The 21,256-nt window shown below is 38.3% G+C and overlaps 1 protein-coding gene across 6 annotated transcripts in view; it reads right to left on the bottom strand.

Moving 5' to 3' along the window:
- Positions 1 to 21,256, bottom strand: part of PATJ (PATJ crumbs cell polarity complex component) — a 346,985-nt gene that overhangs the window by 86,351 nt on the left and 239,378 nt on the right. For 5 of the 6 annotated variants that reach the window (XM_081306348.1, XM_081306345.1, XM_081306346.1 and 2 more), the window contains 2 exons: positions 20,382 to 20,454; positions 2,242 to 2,334 (listed from right to left, as the gene is read on the bottom strand). In XM_081306348.1, coding sequence (XP_081162474.1) covers positions 2,242 to 2,334; positions 20,382 to 20,454 — 166 coding nt within the window. The remainder of the gene's footprint in view (positions 1 to 2,241; positions 2,335 to 20,381; positions 20,455 to 21,256) is intronic. The other variant, XM_081306347.1, reaches the window with a different exon arrangement.

The following is a 21,256-nucleotide window of genomic DNA, read 5'->3' on the forward strand; positions in this document are numbered from 1 at the left end:
TGCAGCAATATTATAAGAGAAGTAGTCAAATAACAACTAGTTATTCACAAACAAGTTACTTCCCCCTTAAGAATATAGTAGCAGATGATTAATGGTTATCAATATCCTATTATAAGAAACATGTATATTAGGTTTATATTTATAATATATAAAATTATTTTTCCCATAAAAGGGCAATTTCATGATTAAATCTAATATTTTGCCAGTTTCTGTGTTACCCATCTCTCTTCTAATCATCACCCTGGAATTAGTTTATGGGGGAGGCATTTTTTTTTGTACACTTTCCAGTCTTTGGAGTGTAGTGACATTCGGAAAATATTTGTTGAATGAATAAACTAAGTTCTGACACTCTGCCTTATATTTTTCTATGGATTTATTCTGAAGAGTCAGTCCATTTGTTTCCTTCACAACATCCTGATAACTGCCATTTGTCAGGGGGGGAAACTGAGGCTTAGTGAGGTCAAGTAACTTGCCCCATGTCATATTCTTAACTAATGCTTTTTGCTAGCCATTTATGTTTATACTATAAAAGCTGTCAAAGTCAAGCTATCTTTCTTCTCCTCAACTAGATCGTGCACGATTCCTTTGGAAATAGTGACAAAGAAATTTGAGGCTTCCAAAAGTTAAGGAGGGGAAAAGGAAAGAAACAATGGGGATAAAGAGAAATAGCAAATGGCTTGGGGGAGCCTGTTACCCTTGGTGAAAAGCAATATGAAGCGATACCTAGAGCTGAGCCTCAGTCCTTCCGGCTCTTCAACTGTGTGACACTTGAGCTCATCACTGTTGTTGCCTGCTTGGGAAGGGAGTGAATGGAGGAGGCTTTGGCCTGCAGGCTACCTGGGAATGTCACTGGGACTACCAGAGTCTTCCAGGAAGCAAGGGAGTGCTCCACCTTCTACATTTCCTATGAAATGAAACAGGGGGACCCCTACTTACAGAATCATGCTGCTTTAAAAGACTTTTCCTTAACCTATCTGGAGATATGGTACCCAAAAGAACAGGCTGCAATATTTTTAAGTGAAGGGCTTTCAGTGTGAAATTTGCTGATATCACACAGCCCTCTTTGGGGCCAATGTGTGTTCTATGTGGGAAAAGGAACGGTTTAGCCTGTGGATGCCTTTTCCTTGAACAATGGTCCTATTCTCAATGCTTAGGTCCCAGGTAGCTTTGTTCAGGCGTGGCCCATTACAATTTCTACTCTTGCTGATGTGTCTTTTCCTTTTGACCTGAAAGAATCAGTTCTAGGATATGGAATTTAAGCCAGTAATCAACCTATTGATCTTTCTATTTTTCTTTCTTTTGTTTATCTCGCGGGCTAGTCTTAAATGACCTTCTTGCCTCAGCTCCTGTGTAACTGGGACTGTGGCACATGCTACCATGCCCAGCTTCAAAATATATTTTCTAAATGGTGAAAGAAGACAAATGGGTGATTTCTCAAATTCCCTGAAGCAAAATAAAACTTTAAGCTGTCTAAAAATCAGAGTGACTTCTAAGTGATGAATTCTTTGAGGGTTTTTGTGGGTTTTTTTTGTATTGGGAATTGAACCCAAGGGTGCTTTACCATTGAGCCATACCCCACACCTTTTTATTTTTATTTTTAAATTTGAGACAGTTTTTGAGGTTGGCTGTGAACCTGCAATTCTCCGGCTTCAGCCTCTTGAGTTGCTGGGATTGTGGGCATATGACACCTCTTGATATTTGAGAATTTTGAATCACAAAGAAAAAAGCCTCAATATTTCTTTCCAGAACTTATAGTCCAACCCTGGAAGTTCTTGGCTGCAAAACAGTACCAGATACACAGCAAGCATTCAACAACTATCAAATATAATATCAAGCATTAAACTATGTAAGGAGGGAGAGTTCTCTAAACTTGCCTGGAAGGCTTGAGCCTCTGGTGAATAGGTATCTTTTACCATGAATCAATGGAAAACATTTAATGTCTCTTTCTGTGTCTCCAGGATTTACTCAGCACAGCCCTAGCTAAAAAACAACACTAAGCTAGATTTAAAGGGGGCAATTGCTTCTCCAGCGCCAGACAGCACAACTCAAGTGTGAAGATGGCAGGATATGGTGCTATTCAGTGTGAAAGGGTGATCTGCTATGTGGAAAGCTTCTTCTGTCTCAGAGATTAAAATTCCAAGGAAAGCAAACACAACAGATGGTCCTTTCCGAGGTGGTACAAAATTCAAATAATACAATCCCCCAAAAGAACATCGAATGAAAGACACCCAGGATTCTCACCAGGTTGGAGCTATCACTTCCAGGCAATTGTTTAACACCAACTTCCTGGTTGCCATCTTCCTCACTACTAACAGGTTCTGTGCCACTCTGATCCTGTGGGACATTCAGAAGAAAATGGAAGTCATTCTTCGCTCACATTGTGGTATGAGTACACTCACCTTGCCCCCAATTGTGCACAGTTGCTGCGTTTATTAACATTTGGCTTCTGCAGAAGTCATTCCTGTTGTATTTCTAGCAGAAGGCCATTTGGTGTTTGGTTGCTTACTTTTATTTATTTACTTTTTGGTAGGTATCTATCCTGCTGCCTACAAATATGCCTTAGGGAAAGCTGGGCCCTCCTTTCTGTTCCAGGCAAAGTCCTGATTGCCTAAGGTCAATCTCATTCCTTTTTCCAACAATTTTGTCAGGAATGGGTACCTCAGGCATGGGTCCCACCTCCCCCTACCCCCTGCCCCACCTCCCAGGCCAATGAGACAAAAAGAGAGAGGTTTGTTTGTGGAAACTTGTAGAAAGTTCTTCCTTAATCTTAATAGAGCTGTAAGATGCCCACCTATCTCTCAGAAAGAAAACAGGGAGCCCAAATTGCCACAGGCAGCCATCACATGAGGATGGAGGAACCGGCCTTAGGAAGAAGCTGAAATAGTGGGTGACAGAGTAAAGACAGAGATGGAAGGAACTGGTCCTTTAAGGGAGGGCAAATTTAGAGGCCAGCCCTATCCTTAGCCACCTTCTAGAATGATAACTAATAAATTTCCTCATTGCTTTAGCCAGTTTGGGTTAGCTATTCTGTTACCTCCAACCAAAGCTTTCTTGGTGAGGCAGTTGTTTATTTTATATACAAGACTAAAACTCTTGAAAATGTGTTTATTTTGCTTATTTTATTTTTGCAGAGCTGGGGATTGAACTCATGGTCTACACATGTTATGCAAGCACTCTACCTCTGAGCTACACAACCAGCACTATCTTGTTTATTTTTCTGAATCAAATACTTAGCACTGTGCTTAGCAAGCACTGGTTAGACCAATAAATACATTGCTTATTTCCTTGATGAATTTTTTCCTGCAAAATTCTAAAAATATGTATTTAGCATAAATAAAACATCAGGTAATAATAAGCCCCATTAAAATTCTAAAACACATTAGGCATATTCAATTGAATTATGACATACTAATTGTTATAATTAATTAACTACTGCACCATCCTGGGACTACTACAAATTCGGGTGCGATAGTTTGTAGAGAAAGTAGTTTGGGTTTTGGGACATTCAATCTCATTTGTAATTTAATAAATGCAAATTAAAGCAAAGATACAGTATTCTTTCAGATACAGAATGGACAACATAACAGAAAAAGAACATTCAGCCTTGATAATATTGCAGGGAAATGGGAACTTTTACAGCATTGAGAGAATGTAAATTATGACAAAATTTTCATAGAAAGTATGAAATGACAATGAAATTATCTATAAGCATAGAGAACACATTTTAAAAATCACTTATAAGGAACGGGATTAAGAAATGGGTTATTTTTCATTTTTTAATTGGTGCATTATCGTTGTACATAATGCTGGGAATCGGTGTCACGTGTTTACACATGTACACAATATAACAATACAATTTGGCCAATATCATCCCCCAGTATTTCCCCTTTCCTTCTCCTTCTCCCTTCCCCTGATTTCTTTCCTCTACTCTAAGGATCTCCCAGAATGGGGAATTTTTATGTTAGTTATTTCTGTACTATTGGATTAGAGAAGAATTACCATGTATAAAAATAAATTAGCATGTGTAAAAATAAAGGAAAAAGAATGAAAAGAGGGCTTTGAGTACCTAAAAGAAAAGGTCATCTAAGGGGGGAAAAAAAAGCAGTATGGACTTTGGAATTGGTCACATTGTGGTACACATCTCAACTCTGCCATTTAGAATTATATGACTTGGGGCGAGGAGCTTTCTAAATCTGAGTACAGTCGTGGGCTGCATGACATTGTTTCAGTCAATGACAGGCCACGTATACGATATGGTCTCATATAACAATAATGGAGCTGAAAAATTCCTGTTGCCTCCTGATGTCACAGCTGTCATGATGCAGCACAGGGCGTTAATGTCTATGACGATGCTGGTGTGGGCAAACCTGCTGCACTGCCAGCTGCAGGAAAGTATATGCACAGCATGTGATATTTGATAATGGTAGTAAACAACTGTTATTGACTTACATATTTACTGTACTACACTTTCTATTGCTATGTCTATCATTTGTGTTAATTATACTGTAATTTCTAACATTATAAAAATTATAAAAAAGTTTACTGTTAAACAATATGCTGTTATGCTAGCAATTTCCTTATATATCTCATGTTTACTGTGTCTCCTGATTATGACTACATCATCTTATGATAGATTTAATTTCATGTTATTTTGCTCATCACGGCCTTAGGAGCAAAAGGCTATACTAAATACATACACACACCATATAGCCCAGGTATGTAGTAAATTATGCCATCTAGGTTTAGGTTTATATTCCAAGACTTTTGCACAATGATAAAATCACCCAATAATGCATTTCTGTTGTTAAATGACACATGGCTGTACTTGTATTTAAGTACAGATAAGCCTGTAATCCCAATGACTCAGGAGGCTGAATGAAGCAGGAGGACTGAAAGTTAGAGACCAGGCTCAGTAATTTAGCAAGACCCTAGGCAACTTAGTAAGATCCTGTCCAAAATAAAAAAAATGAAAAGTGCTAGGGATGTGACTCAGTGGTAAAACACCTTTAGGTTCAATTCCTAACACACACACACACACACACACACACACACACACACAAAAGGCACCCATAAAAATGTCAGATTAAAAATACTGACTTTTCTGGGCAGATGGCACACATCTACTATAATCCCAGCTTCACAGGAAGCTGAGGCAGAAGGTTCTCAAGTCCAAGGGTAGCCTGGGCAACTCAGCAAGGCCTTGTCTCATAATAAAAAATTTAAAATGGGTTGGGGATGTAGTTCATGGTAGATTGCTTGCCTAGCATTCATGAGGCTCTGGGTTGGATCTCTGATACCACACAACTCTTCCCCCATACCCCACACCAAAAAAACTCCTACCCTATCAGGTGTACAGAGCTGACATGAAACATCAGTGGGCACAGCACCAGCTACAGTTAACTTCTGTTTCTGGCTTTTTATTGAGGCAGCTTCTTTATCTATGTCTCATGTAGCCTTCCTAACAACCCTATACAGACTTACACCACTGTGATCCCCAACCCTGGATCAGGACAATGATACTAAAGGACTCGAGCTAGCAAGAGATAGACCCAGCTAGCAAGAGATAGACCCAGGATTCAAAGCTCAAAAATACTGCCACTAAGGGCAAGGCTCTTGGCACCTGTGCTAGACCTAAATAAGCTCCCTTGTTCCTCCATCAGTATTGTTAACAACTAATCTTACAGAAGACAAGATCCAGTCTTTTAAACAATTACCGTCAGACCAGAGATGTAGCTTAGTTGTAGAGTGCTAGTATGTGTGAAGTCCTTTTCCATTCTTGGCACACACACACACCAAAATAAAAATAAAATGATTGTCATTAGACCACGAGACTGTGGATTTTTTTAAAGCATTTCAGTATTTGTTAACTAGAAAATTTCATTAGCTACAACATTCTTCTCTCAGTAAATTTTGTGTAAAGCTTGCCCAAGTTAAGAAATCTTAAAAATGTTTAGATTTTCAGCATGTTAGACAGTAGGTTAAGTTTTAAAGACAAAAAAAAATTCTGAACAAATGGATTACCATTTCAAAAACTCAGGACTTAATCTATGGAAAACATTTAATGTCCAAATTTCTTAGTGAGTCTGGTTCTGTGGACTGTGTGCCCCTGAGGAGGCTGTGGTATCCAAACATAGCACATTAGAAAGATGCAGAACAGACCCACAGGCAGCTCTTCTAGAAGCCCTGCAAAATGGCCTCTGCTTCTGGTCGGAGATGAGAACAGATATTCAATAGGATGGTCATCAACTGATGCTGTTCATCTAATCTCTCTTTTCTCTTCCTTGGGGAGAGGAAAGTGTTCCTTAAACTAATTTTTACTTCTACATTTATCAGCAATGTGAGTATAGAAGATGAGATTTTCTTGAACTTCATAAAAAGAATACTAAAATGGAAAAGAAACAGCTATTTAGTTGATACTTCATCTTGGAAGACTTAGGAAAACATGGGCAAACAACATAAATTCCAAAAGGTCAAGGCATCCTTTAAGACGTAAATAGAAACAAAAACAACACCCACTACCCCTACATCCAAAGGTACATTTTGGAAGTAGAGGCTCAAATGAAGCAGTCTGTCATACCAGCCAGGTCTCAAATGCTACTTATTCCATTAAACCCATTTCTTCCCCCTCAGCTAGGAAAAATTCTCTTTTCTCTATGGTCACCTAATATCTTACCTGGTCTTCTTGTGTCACGTGTCATCATCTCTTTTACATCCTAACTAGTATATTAATTCTCATCTCTTTGATGAGAATCAAAGCCCTCTGAATCTAACAGCTGTGCCTTATCGGTTTCCTTTGTCTAGGCCATTCTGATATTGCTCCTAGGTCTGTCTCATTTCCACGTCCATGCTCTTTCCTACTTTACAGTTAAATGTTCTCTTCTGATTTCAGCTTGATATGATTCCACTGAGGAGGTTATGAAGTCCAAATCCAGATGGAAAGGAGACTCGGCAAATAGGAAAGTGGAATTGAGAGTGGACAGCGTTGGAGCATTACTTTTGGGGGGCTAAAGACGGTAAGCGTGTTTGTGCTGAAGTGACTGCACTGTGCATTCTGCTCTGTTAACAGAATGGTTCACAGGGTGACCCACTAGCCAGGAGCTCAGAAAACAGCAAGCAGTCAGAGACAGGAAGAAGAAATAGGTCATCATCATGAATCCTAAGGCACTAGTGGATCCCAGGGGCCTGAGGACCATCTGGCTGATGGATGGTAGCCACTGACACCCAAGATGACTCAGCTAATCCGGATGGCTGGCGTCCCCCTCCTGCTTGCTCATCATCAAAGCCACCTGTCTAAAGCTGCTGGCTCAGCCAAGCCTGCTCAAGGAGAACCTTCCCCAGGAAGACCACAGTCAGCAGACTGCATGGGGAATTGCCTTCCACAGATGAACCCATGCAAGAGGCAGGGCTCATGGTTGGACTTTTAAGGGCCTTCACCCAAAGACAGACTGGTAAGCCACAGCGCCAGTCCCCATTAAGGCCAGTGTTGCTGAAACCTTCAGGATGTTCTACTCTCCTTCCAAAATCTCCCAAATAAAGCAATGATGGTTATTATTTTATTTTATGCTACTTTATAGTCTTCATGCCTACTATTCACCAACAGTTTCCTACAACTGGGAAATGAGAACCTTAGCAGGAATGATGTTTTAGAGTCAACCTTCAATACAAGTTAAATTCATTAAAGATGGTATTGTGGATTGGAAAAGCATTTCTGATTAGACAGGTGTTCAGTGTTTGTTGCTACCCTGTTCCCTCATTTAACACCACAAACAGTATATCAGTATATATAACTGTTTTTCCCTTTGATTTGAGATGTTACTAAGCAAAGTAAATTAAAAAAATGCAACCATACCTCTTGATACAATTAAAAGTTTTTTTACAAAGTTCTTTACCTTAAAAATAAATCTTATTTTGGTTTAAATTTTTCATCCCCATATTTCCTAAGTCCAATTCTGTTTTCAAAAACACTATACATGATTTATTACTCTCATTGCCAGCCTAAATCCACAAATATTTCTTTCTGAAAAACCATGTTTAAAATATGTAACAAACTGAAATTCTTGTTTCTACCCCCAATCATGAGCGTATTTATTAGGCTACTCAAAATTCTAGAAAGTCAGTGCACAATTGAAAATAAAATGGAACTCATGCTGACAGCATTCCCTGTGTAATCCACCTCCTCATTCTTCATGAGGCCAGTTCTATCTCACTTAGGATTCAAAAGAGCACAAGTTCTGAGCAAAAGGGAAAATGAAAGTTCTTGCTTATATGAAGATATTCTAAAAGAATATCTTCTGGTCGAGGAATGGAGTATATACACCTTACTAAACCCCAGTTCTATTTGAGCCCTTAGCATCTCTTAGGAGACCACTGCAGTGGCTTCTCAGCATAGTTTCTCCCTCAGGACATCTTTACCAGTCATTGTTCCACTCACCTGCCTGAAGTGGAACTTAAGGAGACCATTTGAGGGTTGAAAATGCCTCCAGAGCTCCAAGTACCTAATCTGTGAAATTCAAACCTCTGACATTTAAAATCAAGTCTCTCGGTTTCACTTAGATTATCTTTTTGAATTTCATCTTCTATTACTATTACACCCTTCACACCCCTCATGTTCTCCCTATTCCACGCTTTTTCTTTTGCTTCGGTGATTCTGTTTGTGGAACTCCACCTAAGCACACACATATTTCAATGTCCAATCTATCCACCATAAATAGCTGATTCCCCCATCAGGAAAGAATATTCATCTTCTCTGAGCTGCTCGTAAAGCTTTATTTTACCTCTTAGGACATGCTGCATTTTAGTATTGTACATGTGTGTCTTATTCTCCCTAACAGACTCTAAAGTTCTTTGAGAATGGAGACTGTGTGATTAATCTATGTTCTACACAAAGTAGACATTTGGTAAACAGCAGCAGAATGAACTGAATCAATAAGAATTAATCATTCAATAATGAAATAAAGCATCAAGGATACAGAAAAGCCTGCACAGTAAAGGTATAGAAAAGCAACAATACTGTTCCTGTCATTCACCCTTTCAACAAATATTTATGAAATCAGTACTATGTGCTAGGCATTGGTGATTCTGTGGTGATGAAGACAAGAAGCCCAGACCTATAGAAGAATACAATTTAGTGGGTGCTTCTAGTACACATCCTTAAAACACTGCGATAATGAGGTAAATATTAGGAGCAGAGCCCTAGCTGAGAAAACCATTTGGAAATGGGTTCCACTTTTTCCATGAGGCCCATGTGACATCACACCATGGACAAGGGATAATTTTAACTTGCTAAATAAGTCATGAGTATCACACAACCACAAAGGGTGTGAAGATTACTGAAGGGAATGGTGTGGAACAAAGCCAGTCACCATAATAGGATAACACACTTGAGCACCTCTTATATTCTAGACACCAAGGTCATTACTTTCTGCACATTATTTTTTATCAAGTTGAGTCATTGAAAATGTGAAGGATAATCTTCCAAAAGACAATCCTTCAAAGAACCAGGATGTGAATTAATAAAGAGGAAGTGGGAAGGCGACCCAAGGGGAAGAAACAAAAGGAGCAAAGACATAAGGGTTACAGAGACCAAGGTGGGTGTGTGGAAGGGGTGGGGTCGGGGGATACAGAGGTGCATGTGGAGTAGCTAGTGCTTTATTATACATTAGTAGGAAAATAAAGTTGGCAAATTGTGGAGGTAAGTATAACTTTAACCTTGAAGTAACGGTTTGCGCTTGTAGGCAAGAAGGAGTTATTAAAAGAGTTTTGAGCACAAGGATAAGTGCTCAAATGGTGTAAGAAAGAAATCCTGACAATCTAGAGAATGTGAGAAAATATTTGCAAACTACACAACAGTTAAGGGTTGATATTCAAAATATATAAGGAAGCCAAACAACTCAATAACAAGGAAATGAATAATATGATTACAAAACAGGCAAGGACCTGGATGGACATTTTTCACAAGTGACTATGAAAAAACTGCTTAATGTCACTAATCATCAGGGAAATGCAAATTAAAGCCACCATGAGATATTACCTCATACCTGTTTGTACGGCTATCATTAAAAAGACGAAATATATGTGTTGGTAAGAATGAAGAGAAAAGGGAACGCATGCACATTTTTGGCAGTAATGAAATTTAGTACAGTTATGATGGAAAATGGTATGGAGGAACCTCAAAGAATAAAATAGAACTATCACAAGATCCATCAACTGTACCACTTGATATACCTTCAAAGGAATTGAAATCAGTATGTTGAAGACCTATCTATACTCCCAGGTTCATTGAGCATTAATCACAATAGCCAAGTATGGAATCAAAATATGTGTCTATAAATGAATGAATGGATAAAGAAAATGTGGTGTACATATACATGATGGGATACTGTTCAGCCTTATAAAGAAGGAAATCCTATTATTTATAACATGAATGAACATGTCAGTCACAGAAAGTCAAAATCAAATGAACTCACTTATATGTGGCATATAAAAAAGTTGAATTCACAGAAGAGACAGCAGAATGGTGGTTACTAAGGGCTGGTGGTGGGCACTGAGGTGATGTTGGCCAGATGATGCAATATTTCAGTTAGATAGGAGGAATAGTTCAAGAGACTAACTGTACAGCACGATAACTATAGTTATAGTAACAATGGTATGGGATGTATTGTGGGCTGGGGCTGTATCTCACAAGATGAGTACTTGTGAAACATGTGTAAGGCACAGGGTTCTAACCCCTAGAACTTCCAAAAAAGAGGAAAAAGCATTATATTGTATTCTTGAAAACAATTTGAGACTTTTTTCCTCTAATAGATTTTAAGTGTTCTCTTCACACACACATACACAAAAGATCAGTGTGTGAGGTAATGCATGTTAAAGCTTTGATTTAGCCATCCCAGAATGCATACATATTTCAAAACATTATGTTGTACCTGGTAAATACTTATAATTTCTATATATCAATTTAAAAAATTGACTAATTTAAAAAGGAAAGAGATTCTGTTTGTATCTAAATGTTGTATCTAAATCCAGGTTCCAGAGCCTGGCAATTCTGCTAGAAGGTTGTTAAAAATATAATCACAATCAAAATAAATTCTTACTGTGTGTCAGGAAAAAGTGTTAGGGATTTATAAACATTATTTAATTCTTCCAACAAATCCACAGAATTAATTATTTTTACCGAACCCACTTTAAATGTGAAGAAACTGATACAGAGCTTAACTGGCTAAAGCTCACTCTGCTAGTAAATGATGGGATAAAGATTAGGACTTGGACCTGTCTGACTTCTGATGGTATTAAAAATTACCAACAGTAGCACAGTAGAAATGCCAATAATCCCTTATAAATACATTTAATGTGTGGATTATCAAACACTTTTACCTATATTTAGTACTGATCCTCATAAGTCTCATTGGACACCCATCCGGGAGGCTACTACCCGGCTTCATAGAAATACAAACTTTGGAAGGTTAACTGCCCTTCCCAAGGCCATATGCCCAATAACTAAGTGGCAGAGACAGAATGAGAACACACTGGCAAGCTTCTTGTTCAGCTGATAGCTTTCTTTTTCACTCTACCAGCACACAACCGCATGAAGCAATTTTGTTCTCTGCTAAACCCTTGGTGTCTAGAACACTGCCTGACTCATACTAAAAATTCAATAAACATTTGCTATATAATAGGATAAATATGAGGTATGATTAGTACACAATAAAAGTGCTATTCAATCATGGTGAATTATTATTATTAGGTACAACTTAATAATGATATGGCAACATTTTATTGTTTGGTTATGATTAAAATGGGTGCTTTCAGTCTTATGCCAGATGTGAGTTATGCTTAAACACTTACGAGAAACAGTTGAGGGGCATGGGGCAGAATGAGAAGGGCCACACAGGCAGAGTGGAAGGGAGGAGGCTGTGGGGAGGAGGGACCAGATCACATCTATGCACTTCAGACACACAACCCAGGAGGGGTGGCTTTGATATTTGGTGGCCTCTACTGGAGCCAAAACTCCAGAGGGGAACTCAAGAGTCCTCTTGAGAATGTAATCCAAATTGTAGTGGTGCAACAGAAACAGAGCATAACCTTTTAGAAAAAAGGATTTATTATACTTATATAAATGCCCAACTGTGGTTAATAATTTTTGAAAATGAAATGTAAAGGATGGCACGCTACAGTAAGATTCAGCTATTTTACTTTTTTCTTGGCAGTACTGAGAACTGACCCTACTATACTCCCAGTCCTTTTAATTTTTCCTCCACATTTTTTAATTGATGCATTACAGTTGTACATAATGGTGAGACTTGTTGTTATATATTCCCACAGCACATAACACATAACAATATAATGTGGCCACTATTACTCCCCAGCACTTTTTCCCTTCTCCCCCATCTCTTACTTTTTGGTTCCTTTCCTCTACTGATTTCCCTTTGAATTTCATGAGATCCCTGCCCCTCCTACCTTTCCTTTTTCCTCTCTAGCTTCCACATATGAGAGAAAACTTATGATTCTTACCCTTAACCTCCTGAGTTTGATTAATTTTGCTTAACATAATGGTCTTTAGTTCCATCCATTTTCCTGCAAATGACATAATTTCATTTTTCTTTATGGTTGAATAAAACTCCATTTTATATATATATATGTATATGTATTTCTTTATCCATTCATCTGTTGATGGACACCTAGGTTAGTTCCATAGTTTGGCTACTGTGAATTGGGCTGCTACGTAGATGGGTATGCATGTATCACTGTCGTATGCTGACTTTAATTCTTCAGGATAAATACTGAGGAGTGGTATAGCTGGATCATAGGACGGTTCCATTTTTTTAAATAATTAAAAAATATTTTCTAGTTTTTGATGGTCCCTTATTTTTTATTTATTTATATGTGGTGCTGAGGATCAAACTCAGTGCCTCACACATGCTAGGCAAGTGCTCTGCCACTGAGCCATAACCCCAGCCCCCCATGCCTATCTTTTGAGGAGCCTCCATGCTGATTTCCATAGTTGCTGTACTAATTTGCAATCCCACCAACATTGTAAATGTGTTCCTTTTTCTCCACATCTTCTCCAGCATTTATTATTTGGATTCTTGATGACTGCCATTCTGATTAGTATGAGATGAAATCTCAATTTGATTTGCATTTCCCTGATTGCTAATGATGTTGAAAATTGTCATGTATTTCTTGGCCATTTGTATTTCTTCTTTTGATAAGTGTCTGTTTAATTTATTTGCCGATTGATTAAATTGTGTTATTTGAGTTTTTGGTGTAAAGTTTTTTGAGTTCTTTATATATTCTAGATATTAATCCTTTGTCAGAAGAATAGTGAGCAAAGATTTTCTCCCATTCTGTAGGTTCTCTCTTCACATTCCTAATTGTTTTTCTGCTGTGCAGAAGCTTTTTAATTTGACACTATCCCATTTATTAACTCTTGATTTTTGTATTTTTGTTTTTCAGTACTGGGGGTTGAACCCAGGGGTTCTTTACCATGGAGTCACATCCCCAGCCCCCCCCCTTTTTTATTTTAAGACAGGGTCTTGCTAAGTTGCATAGGGTCTGGATAAATTGCTGAGGCTGGCCTTGAACTTATAATCCTCATGCCTCAGCCCCCTGAGTAGCTGGAATTATAGGGGTACACCAACCCACTTGGCTTGATTCAGTTATTATAAGGTTCCTAATGCTTAAGACTGGCATTATTTATACTTTTCATATATTACCAGCATGTTTTATCTAAAGATAAAATCAGTTTTAATTTTTCAGATTACAATGATGTTATTTTGAATGAGAACAAGTTATTCTTCTGGATGATCCCTGATGCTGCTAGGTTAAGGTATAAGTAAAATTTTTTATAGGTGACAGAATGATTAGAACCATTTCTGTGGTTAGTACATTTAAAAGTGAAAACAATAGCTAATGTTATACAACATAATGAAAGTTAAGTACACTTCAATATTTTTATAAATAAAATAGTTTACACTTAGTAATTTTTTTGTGCCATAAACTATACCAAAGGCTTTATATGCAGTGCTCCCTTTACTCATTATTTTATATTTTACATTTTTTGTGGTATTGGAGATCTAACCCAGGGGTGTTCTACTACTACTTTTTATTTTGAGACAGGGTCTTGCTAAGTTGCTGAGACTAGCCTGGAACATGTGATCCTCCTGCCTCAGCCTCCCCTTGGGTCTTTATAACGAGTCTCTGAAAGCTTGGTGGTAACATGCCCAGGTACAGACGAGGAACTGATGCTGTACTGTGTACCTGCACGTGGACACACGGGAAGGTTATTTACCTCTTTTAGCCCCAGTCTCTTCTGTGGAATGAAAATCATCATGTCTCCCAGTCTGCATACAAGTGAGACATGAAACTAGGTATGGAAAGCATCTAAGACTGTGCTCGACAGCACACGCTGAACCATTCTCTTTAAGTGCTGGCCTGTGAGCAGGAAGGCCGCAGAAACCAGCTGGCTGGGAACAGCCTAAGAAGATATGTAGCTGGTATCCAAAGTCATTCCTGACAGAGAAAACCAACAGAACTAAACAGAAACCTCAGAAATGGTCCTCTTGAAACTAAACACTGACACCAACAGTATACATTTCTCTGCTCAAAGACTAGATATCTCAGAAACTCCATAATTTAAATACAGCCAACTTCTCTTGGCTTTATAAAAGTACTTTCATTTTGCATGCAGAAAACAATATTTATAGTAAAAGACAAATTCACTTTCTACAGGATATTTTGGTGGAAACATACATGGTCAACAATTTTTCTAAAATACTTCCCGCCCTCAAAAGATTGATGTGACTTTCTGTAAATATGAGAGAAGAATTAACAAGCGGTCACTTCTATTTTCAAGATGGGGTCTCCCTATGTCGCCCAGGCTGGCCCTGAATGCCTGGACCTGCCTCAGCCCCATCGCAGTAGCTGTTCCCACAGGTGTGTGCCACCAAGCCTAGCTTAATATTTATTGAGCAGCAATCATGTACCAGACACAAGATCTATATAAACACATGCAGTAGTCTCTCCTTATCTGTGGTTTTGCTTTCTGTGGCTTTGGTTATCCACAGTCAATGGTGGTCTAAACATATTAGATGGAAAATTCTAGAACTAAACAATTCATAAGTTTTAAATTGTGCACTGTTTTGAGTAGCATGATGAACTCTTGTGCTGTCGTTCTGCCTTGGATGTGAACCATCTTTTCGTGCAGCATACCTGAGCTGTGCGCACTACCAGCCTGGGAATTGCACAGCAGCCATCTGAGTTATCAGAGTGAACTCACACTATCATAATGCTTGTATATAGAGTTTAGCAATGTTTGTGGCTTTAGGCATCCATTGGGGGTCTCGGAATGTATTCGCAGATAAGGGGACTTCTGTATATTTTAATCATAATAACCTCATGAGACTGAAACTACTGCAATGTTCCTTTAGAGAAAGGAAATGTGGGTGTTACCCACTGTCATGCTACCTGTCTATCTCTCCTAGTTCTTCATTGAAATAAAAAATCTTTAGTGCTGGCAAAACTGTGGCAGAATGGCTCTTGGTGGTCAATATAGATTAAAATTTTGAATTTGTATAGCCTTTACTCAGAAATGGTACATTAGAGACATATGTGCTATAAAAATAAAAGCACTGGTTTTTAATGCCCCTCTCTCGTACACATGCACATACATTTTGGTGCTCTTTTAATGCCAAGATATTGGAGATCATCTGAATATCTATAAGCCAGGGGAAAAAAACTCTGATAGAGCATATTGAAACATTTTTAAAGTGAGAATACACTTGGGCAAACAGAGTAATATATTTTTTTAATGCATAGACTCTATTCAGAATGATGAGTACGACATATATCAAATTTAACCTCCTAAAACAACATCTTAATTTGTATCTCCTTATTGAGGAAAAGCAATTTTTCTACAAACTATAGTAATTGGCACCATAATCCACCTAGAAAATGGAATCTGTGATTCTCTATTTCCCCTCATCTCCCACATTTAACCCATCAGGTCTGACTCAAAACTCTGAAACAGCTGGATTCTGCTCACTTTTCTTTGCTTCTAATAACCTGTACCATCCAAGCCATATTCAGGTCTTGCCTGGGCTTCTGCCTTCCAGCATATTATGTTTACCTTCCTACCGTCCATTCCTTACCTAGAAATTGTAGGAGACTGTAATATATACCCCCATATCCCCACAGAAAATAAGAAGAGCTTTTGAGCTGAAGGCAATTAAAAAGCAGATGCAGGAGAACTCCCTGCCTTTCCTATATGGGTCTAAAAGCAGGACTTAGATAAACAGCAAAATGTCATCCCCCCACCCCCCCAATCACCAGGGAGAACAAAAGTTAGCCACTGAAGACAACTTTGGATCCTTACTGGTCTGGAGATGGCACCAGAGGAATCTTGCAGCAACAAGCCTTACTAATTAGCCTTTATTTACTAGATATTTGCCTTCTTCTAAGTTGCCAACCCTAGAGTCAAAGTCTTTTGCCATTGTCTTGTCACTTCTCTGAAAATTCACTAATTTTTTCTTGGTAACTTGGAAGGCCAAGACAGGACATTTGAGGCCAGCCTCAGCAACTGACTGAGACCCTGTCTCAAGAAAATTAAACAAACAAATAAATAAATGGGATTAGGGATGTTGCTCAGAGTATATCAACTCTGGATTCAATCCCAGTACAAATATTACTCTTTTTTGGCGAAGATGCTATAAAAACTGGAATTCAAAAGACTTTGAGAACTACTCATTCCTGGGTGTCTCTCATTATATGTGAAATAATATACTCATAAAATTCTGTTTTTGTCGTGGTAATCTGTCTTTTGTTATAGGAGTCTGTTCTAACTAGAAACCTATGGGGGCCAAAGAAAAAAAATTATTTTCCATCCCTCAAATGACCAGATGGATATCTAAAAACTGTGTATCAGGCCACTTCACTTTTCTGTTTATAACTTTTCGCTGGCTTCCACGGCACACAAAATACAACCCCAGCTTCTTGCTCTGACTTGAGGCCTCTCCGCCTCCTTCCTCCTTCTCCCTCAGGCTCATTCTCACTTGAGAGCTATTTCGGTCCCCTCTCCAGGGCAAGCTCTTCCTCCTAGCTTTTCTGTGTCTGGCTCCTTCTTTTTCAATGCTGAGTTGACTTCACAGGTATATTTTTGTCTCCCCACCATTACCGCAGCCGACCACCACTGTTACTATGTCCTATCATAACATTCCCTACGTGCTTGAGCCCAGCAAATGGTGGAGTTGCATCTTTTAAAACTAAACAGGGATTTTGAACAACATGTTCTTGGCAATGGAACGTGGACATAATTTATCAAACACGGTGGAGGAAGTTTTCACTTTGCATTAAAAAAAAAAAGCCAGATATCAACTGTTGCAGACATGGAACAAGACAGAACGTTTTGAAGAAGTGTTCATTTTCTTAGAGAGACTTCCTCCACAGCTGGAGAGCTCAAATAGCCTACTGGGCAGTCGTCTGGAAGCAATTCTTCACAAAATCATTAAACTTGGCTTCCACTTTGGAAGAAAAACTGCCTTTTCCTCCACTTGGTTGCATTTTTACTTTAATGTCTTCTACTGCACTACATCCTTTGGGTGTGTTGGGGAATTTATCCTGCATTTTGGATTCTTGACCTTCATTTTAGTATTGATGGCTTCGACATCTTTTCCCTTCTGGTTTGGTTTTTGTGCAATTTTGGCTGGATTTTGTATAGATTTTGTATAGATTTCTTCACTGGAGCTTTTTCTTCAGTTTCTTCATCATCAAAACCATCATCTTGTGGTCTTCATCTTCATCACTGCCCTCCTCCTCCTCAATGTCAGAACGTTGTACTTTCCTCTGTGGAACTGTATTACCACTTCCAGGGGCAGCTGGCTTTCCAGAGACTCAAGAGTTTTCCGTTCTCCTCCTCTTCATCTTCAGACTCTGCATCTTCCTCCATAACTACTAAGTGCTGTCCAGTAATGATCAGTCCCTAAATCACATTTCACCCTTAAGACTACAGGTGGTGTAATTTCAAAGTCCCCAAGTGAAACTGTTGATTGTACAGACATTGTCACAGTTGCCAGTATTTTTTAATTTGGACTGACTTCACAATTTATTGCCGCTTTTTCAAAAATGTGCAGTTTGTCCTTTGTACAACAGCTCCTAAGCAGACTCTTTTTTTTTTTTTTTTTGGTGGTGGTGGTACTGGGTATGGAACCCAGGGGTGCTCTACCTCTGAGCTACAGCCCCATCCTTTTTCTTTTTTATTTTAAGACAGGATCTCACTAATTCACTAAGTTGCCCAGCCTGGCCAAAAACGTGCTATGCTCCTGCTTGAGCCTCCCTGGTTGCTTGGATTACAAGCACATGACATTGTGGTTGGCTCTAAACTGTTCTTAATGATAACAGGTGCTTTTTACACCATCCACCCAAAAATACTTATCAGCCTTTAATTCACAACCAAAGAGCAGTTTAGGAGGGTTCACATCTATGTGCATTAAATTTTCCATGGGGTGGTGGCACGCACTTAGTAGGAAGAGAAGGCAGAGATAAATGACTGCTGCAGAGAAGAGACCTGCAGGACACAATCATGCCAGCCTGGCTCCTTATCATTCCAATCTTGTTTGAATTTCACCTATCCAAGAGGTCTTCTCTATGATCAATGAAAGTGGTTACTGGGCCATGTTCTCTATTTTAGTTGTCTGCCAAGCACTGACCACTATCTGGTAATTTTTTTGGTGTATTCGTTAGTTAATTTAAATTTCTTTCCTCATTAGAATGTAAGCTGATCCATGGCAGTGAGCCTTATTTTATTCACACAAATATATCTAATATCCAAAATGGTGCCTAATACCATAGTATGAACTTATGAGATACTTACTGAATGAATGAGAAGAATGTGTTATTTTATTATTAAATTTTTATTAAAAAGAACATTACTTATATATAGTTACATATTTTTGTTGTAGAAGCAAAGAAAAAAGTATGGAAAGATATTTAATAGTAAACATTAATTGGTAGTGAAAGGAAAATTAACTTTTTTCCTAATAATTTCACATCTATAATTACAAATAAGTATGTATTTCTTCTTGGAATGAAAAAAAGTAATTTAATAAGTAAAAAATTAAAAAAATGTGAAAGGAATGAATATTCTCTCATCTCAAGAGACGAATTGATTATGCAGGTTGAGCATCCCTAATTCAAATATCCCCAAATCTACAATGCCCCTAAATCTTTTTGTGTTTGTTTGAGCATGTACATAAGGCCATAAGTGGACAATTTCACATCTGATCTCATGTGAAAAGTCATAATCAAAATATTGGCATGCTAAAAATACTGCCTAAAATTATATTTAGGCTATGTGTACAAGATATATATGAAACATAAATGAATTTTTTAAAAAAATATTTTTTAGTCGTTGATGGACCTTTATTTTATTTACTTGTATGTGGTGCTGAGAATCAAACCCAGTGCCTCACGCATGCTAGGCAAGCATGCTACCACCAAGCTACAATCCCAGCCCCTCGCAAATGAATTTTGTGTTTAGATTTGGGTCCCATTCTTAAGCCATTTCATTATGTATATATAAATATTCAAAATCTGAAACACTTCTGGTCCCAAGCATTTCAGATAAGGGATACTCAACCTTTATAACAATAGTTATCTCTTTCTCTCCAACTCTAGAAGCATGCCAATATTATAACAATCTTGTTCTAATAATTTCTCCATTAATAGATGAAGTAACTGTTTGAAGACATTTGTTATTGCAGGTGTTGAAGTGCTTTGAAACCATAAAGAAAGGGTACAGTTCAGCCATAAAATGATCTTCTAATAAATTCTGAAATATCTAATCAGAATAAAATTATAGAACTTGAGGAAATCTTAAGCAACTTTGAAGATGATAATATTCATATGGTTAAGTTCTGATATGCTTGTTTAACATAGTTTATATTACTTTTTGTTCTAATTAGTTACACATGACAGTAGACTATATTTTGATACATTATTCTTTTTTTTTCCTATTGTGGGGAGGGGAGAGTTCTGGGGATTGTACTTGACCACTGAGCCACATCCCCAGCCCTATTTTGTATTTTATTTAGAGACAGGGTCTCACTGAGTTGCTTAGTGTCTCATTTTTACTGAAAGTGGCTTTGAACTCATGATCCTCCTGTCTCAGCCTCCAGAGCCGCTGGGATTACAGGCATGTGCCATTGCACCTGGCCATTACATTACTTTTTAATAATACCTCAAATGTTTTCTATATTAGTCAGGGAAATTTGCTAGTTAATACACATATGATGTGTTTGTAATACTAAATGCTGAAAATCCCAAATGTCAGATTTGGGAAAGTGCTCATGGCAAAACCACATAATGCACTAAGAGCTCATCAGGAGCAGCCTTACCTCAATAGAAGATGGGGAGCTTGATGGTAATGGGAAGGGAGGAACAGCCATCTGATTGACTGCGTCTTCATTTCTGCAAAATGTTAAAATAGGCAGAATCAGTACAGAGTAAATCCTGAGTTCCTGGCTCAAATTACAAGTGCTTCCTTACTTCTCAATTGAAAATGCACATGCATCGCACAGAATTAAATACATATTTAAATATATAACTTCCAAGCACATGGAGCAATTAGACACAGAAAGAGATGTATTACTCAAGGGATTCTCAAATACAATTATTAGTGACAAAGAATGATGATGCTAGGAGTTCGCCAAATCTTGCTTGTAAAGTCAGGTGCTGTGGAAGATAATTTTGGAAAGGCGTCAACTTGCTTAGCGAGGTGGAATAGAAATTTTTCAAATGGGCGTATATGACCTCTAGGCCCCATTAATGTCTAGAGCATTTTGTTCTTTGAGCTGGAAAGGTTCCCAGCCTCCTCTCTCAGTTTCTAACTTCCTTCTGCCAAAAGAAGGATGGTGGATGTCTACAACAGGCCCTGCATAGCGGACTGTGAAGAGTGATGGATTGGAGTGTGGAGCTTCCTGCAGACAATGACTTGTGAATTCTCCTCATTATCCTAATGGAGCAGAGGAAGTGGGAACTGCAACCTTGTCACCAGGGCAACAGGCACACAACTCCTAGAGCAGCAGTACTGATTATCTGGGCCTATTTCTACCATATTACTAGCAAATGTTGAAGTAAGTGGTTATGTGGGAGATGGCTGTCCTTCACCATTCATGATGTAGGACCAACATAATTATCTCAAATTATGCAAGCTTTATCATTTTTTCTTTTTCTTTTTTCTGTATGGGGGATTGAACTCACAGGCACTCTA

This window comes from Spermophilus citellus, assembly GCF_964194105.1.
Source record: "Spermophilus citellus genome assembly, chromosome: 9".
Lineage (NCBI taxonomy): Eukaryota > Metazoa > Chordata > Mammalia > Rodentia > Sciuridae > Spermophilus > Spermophilus citellus.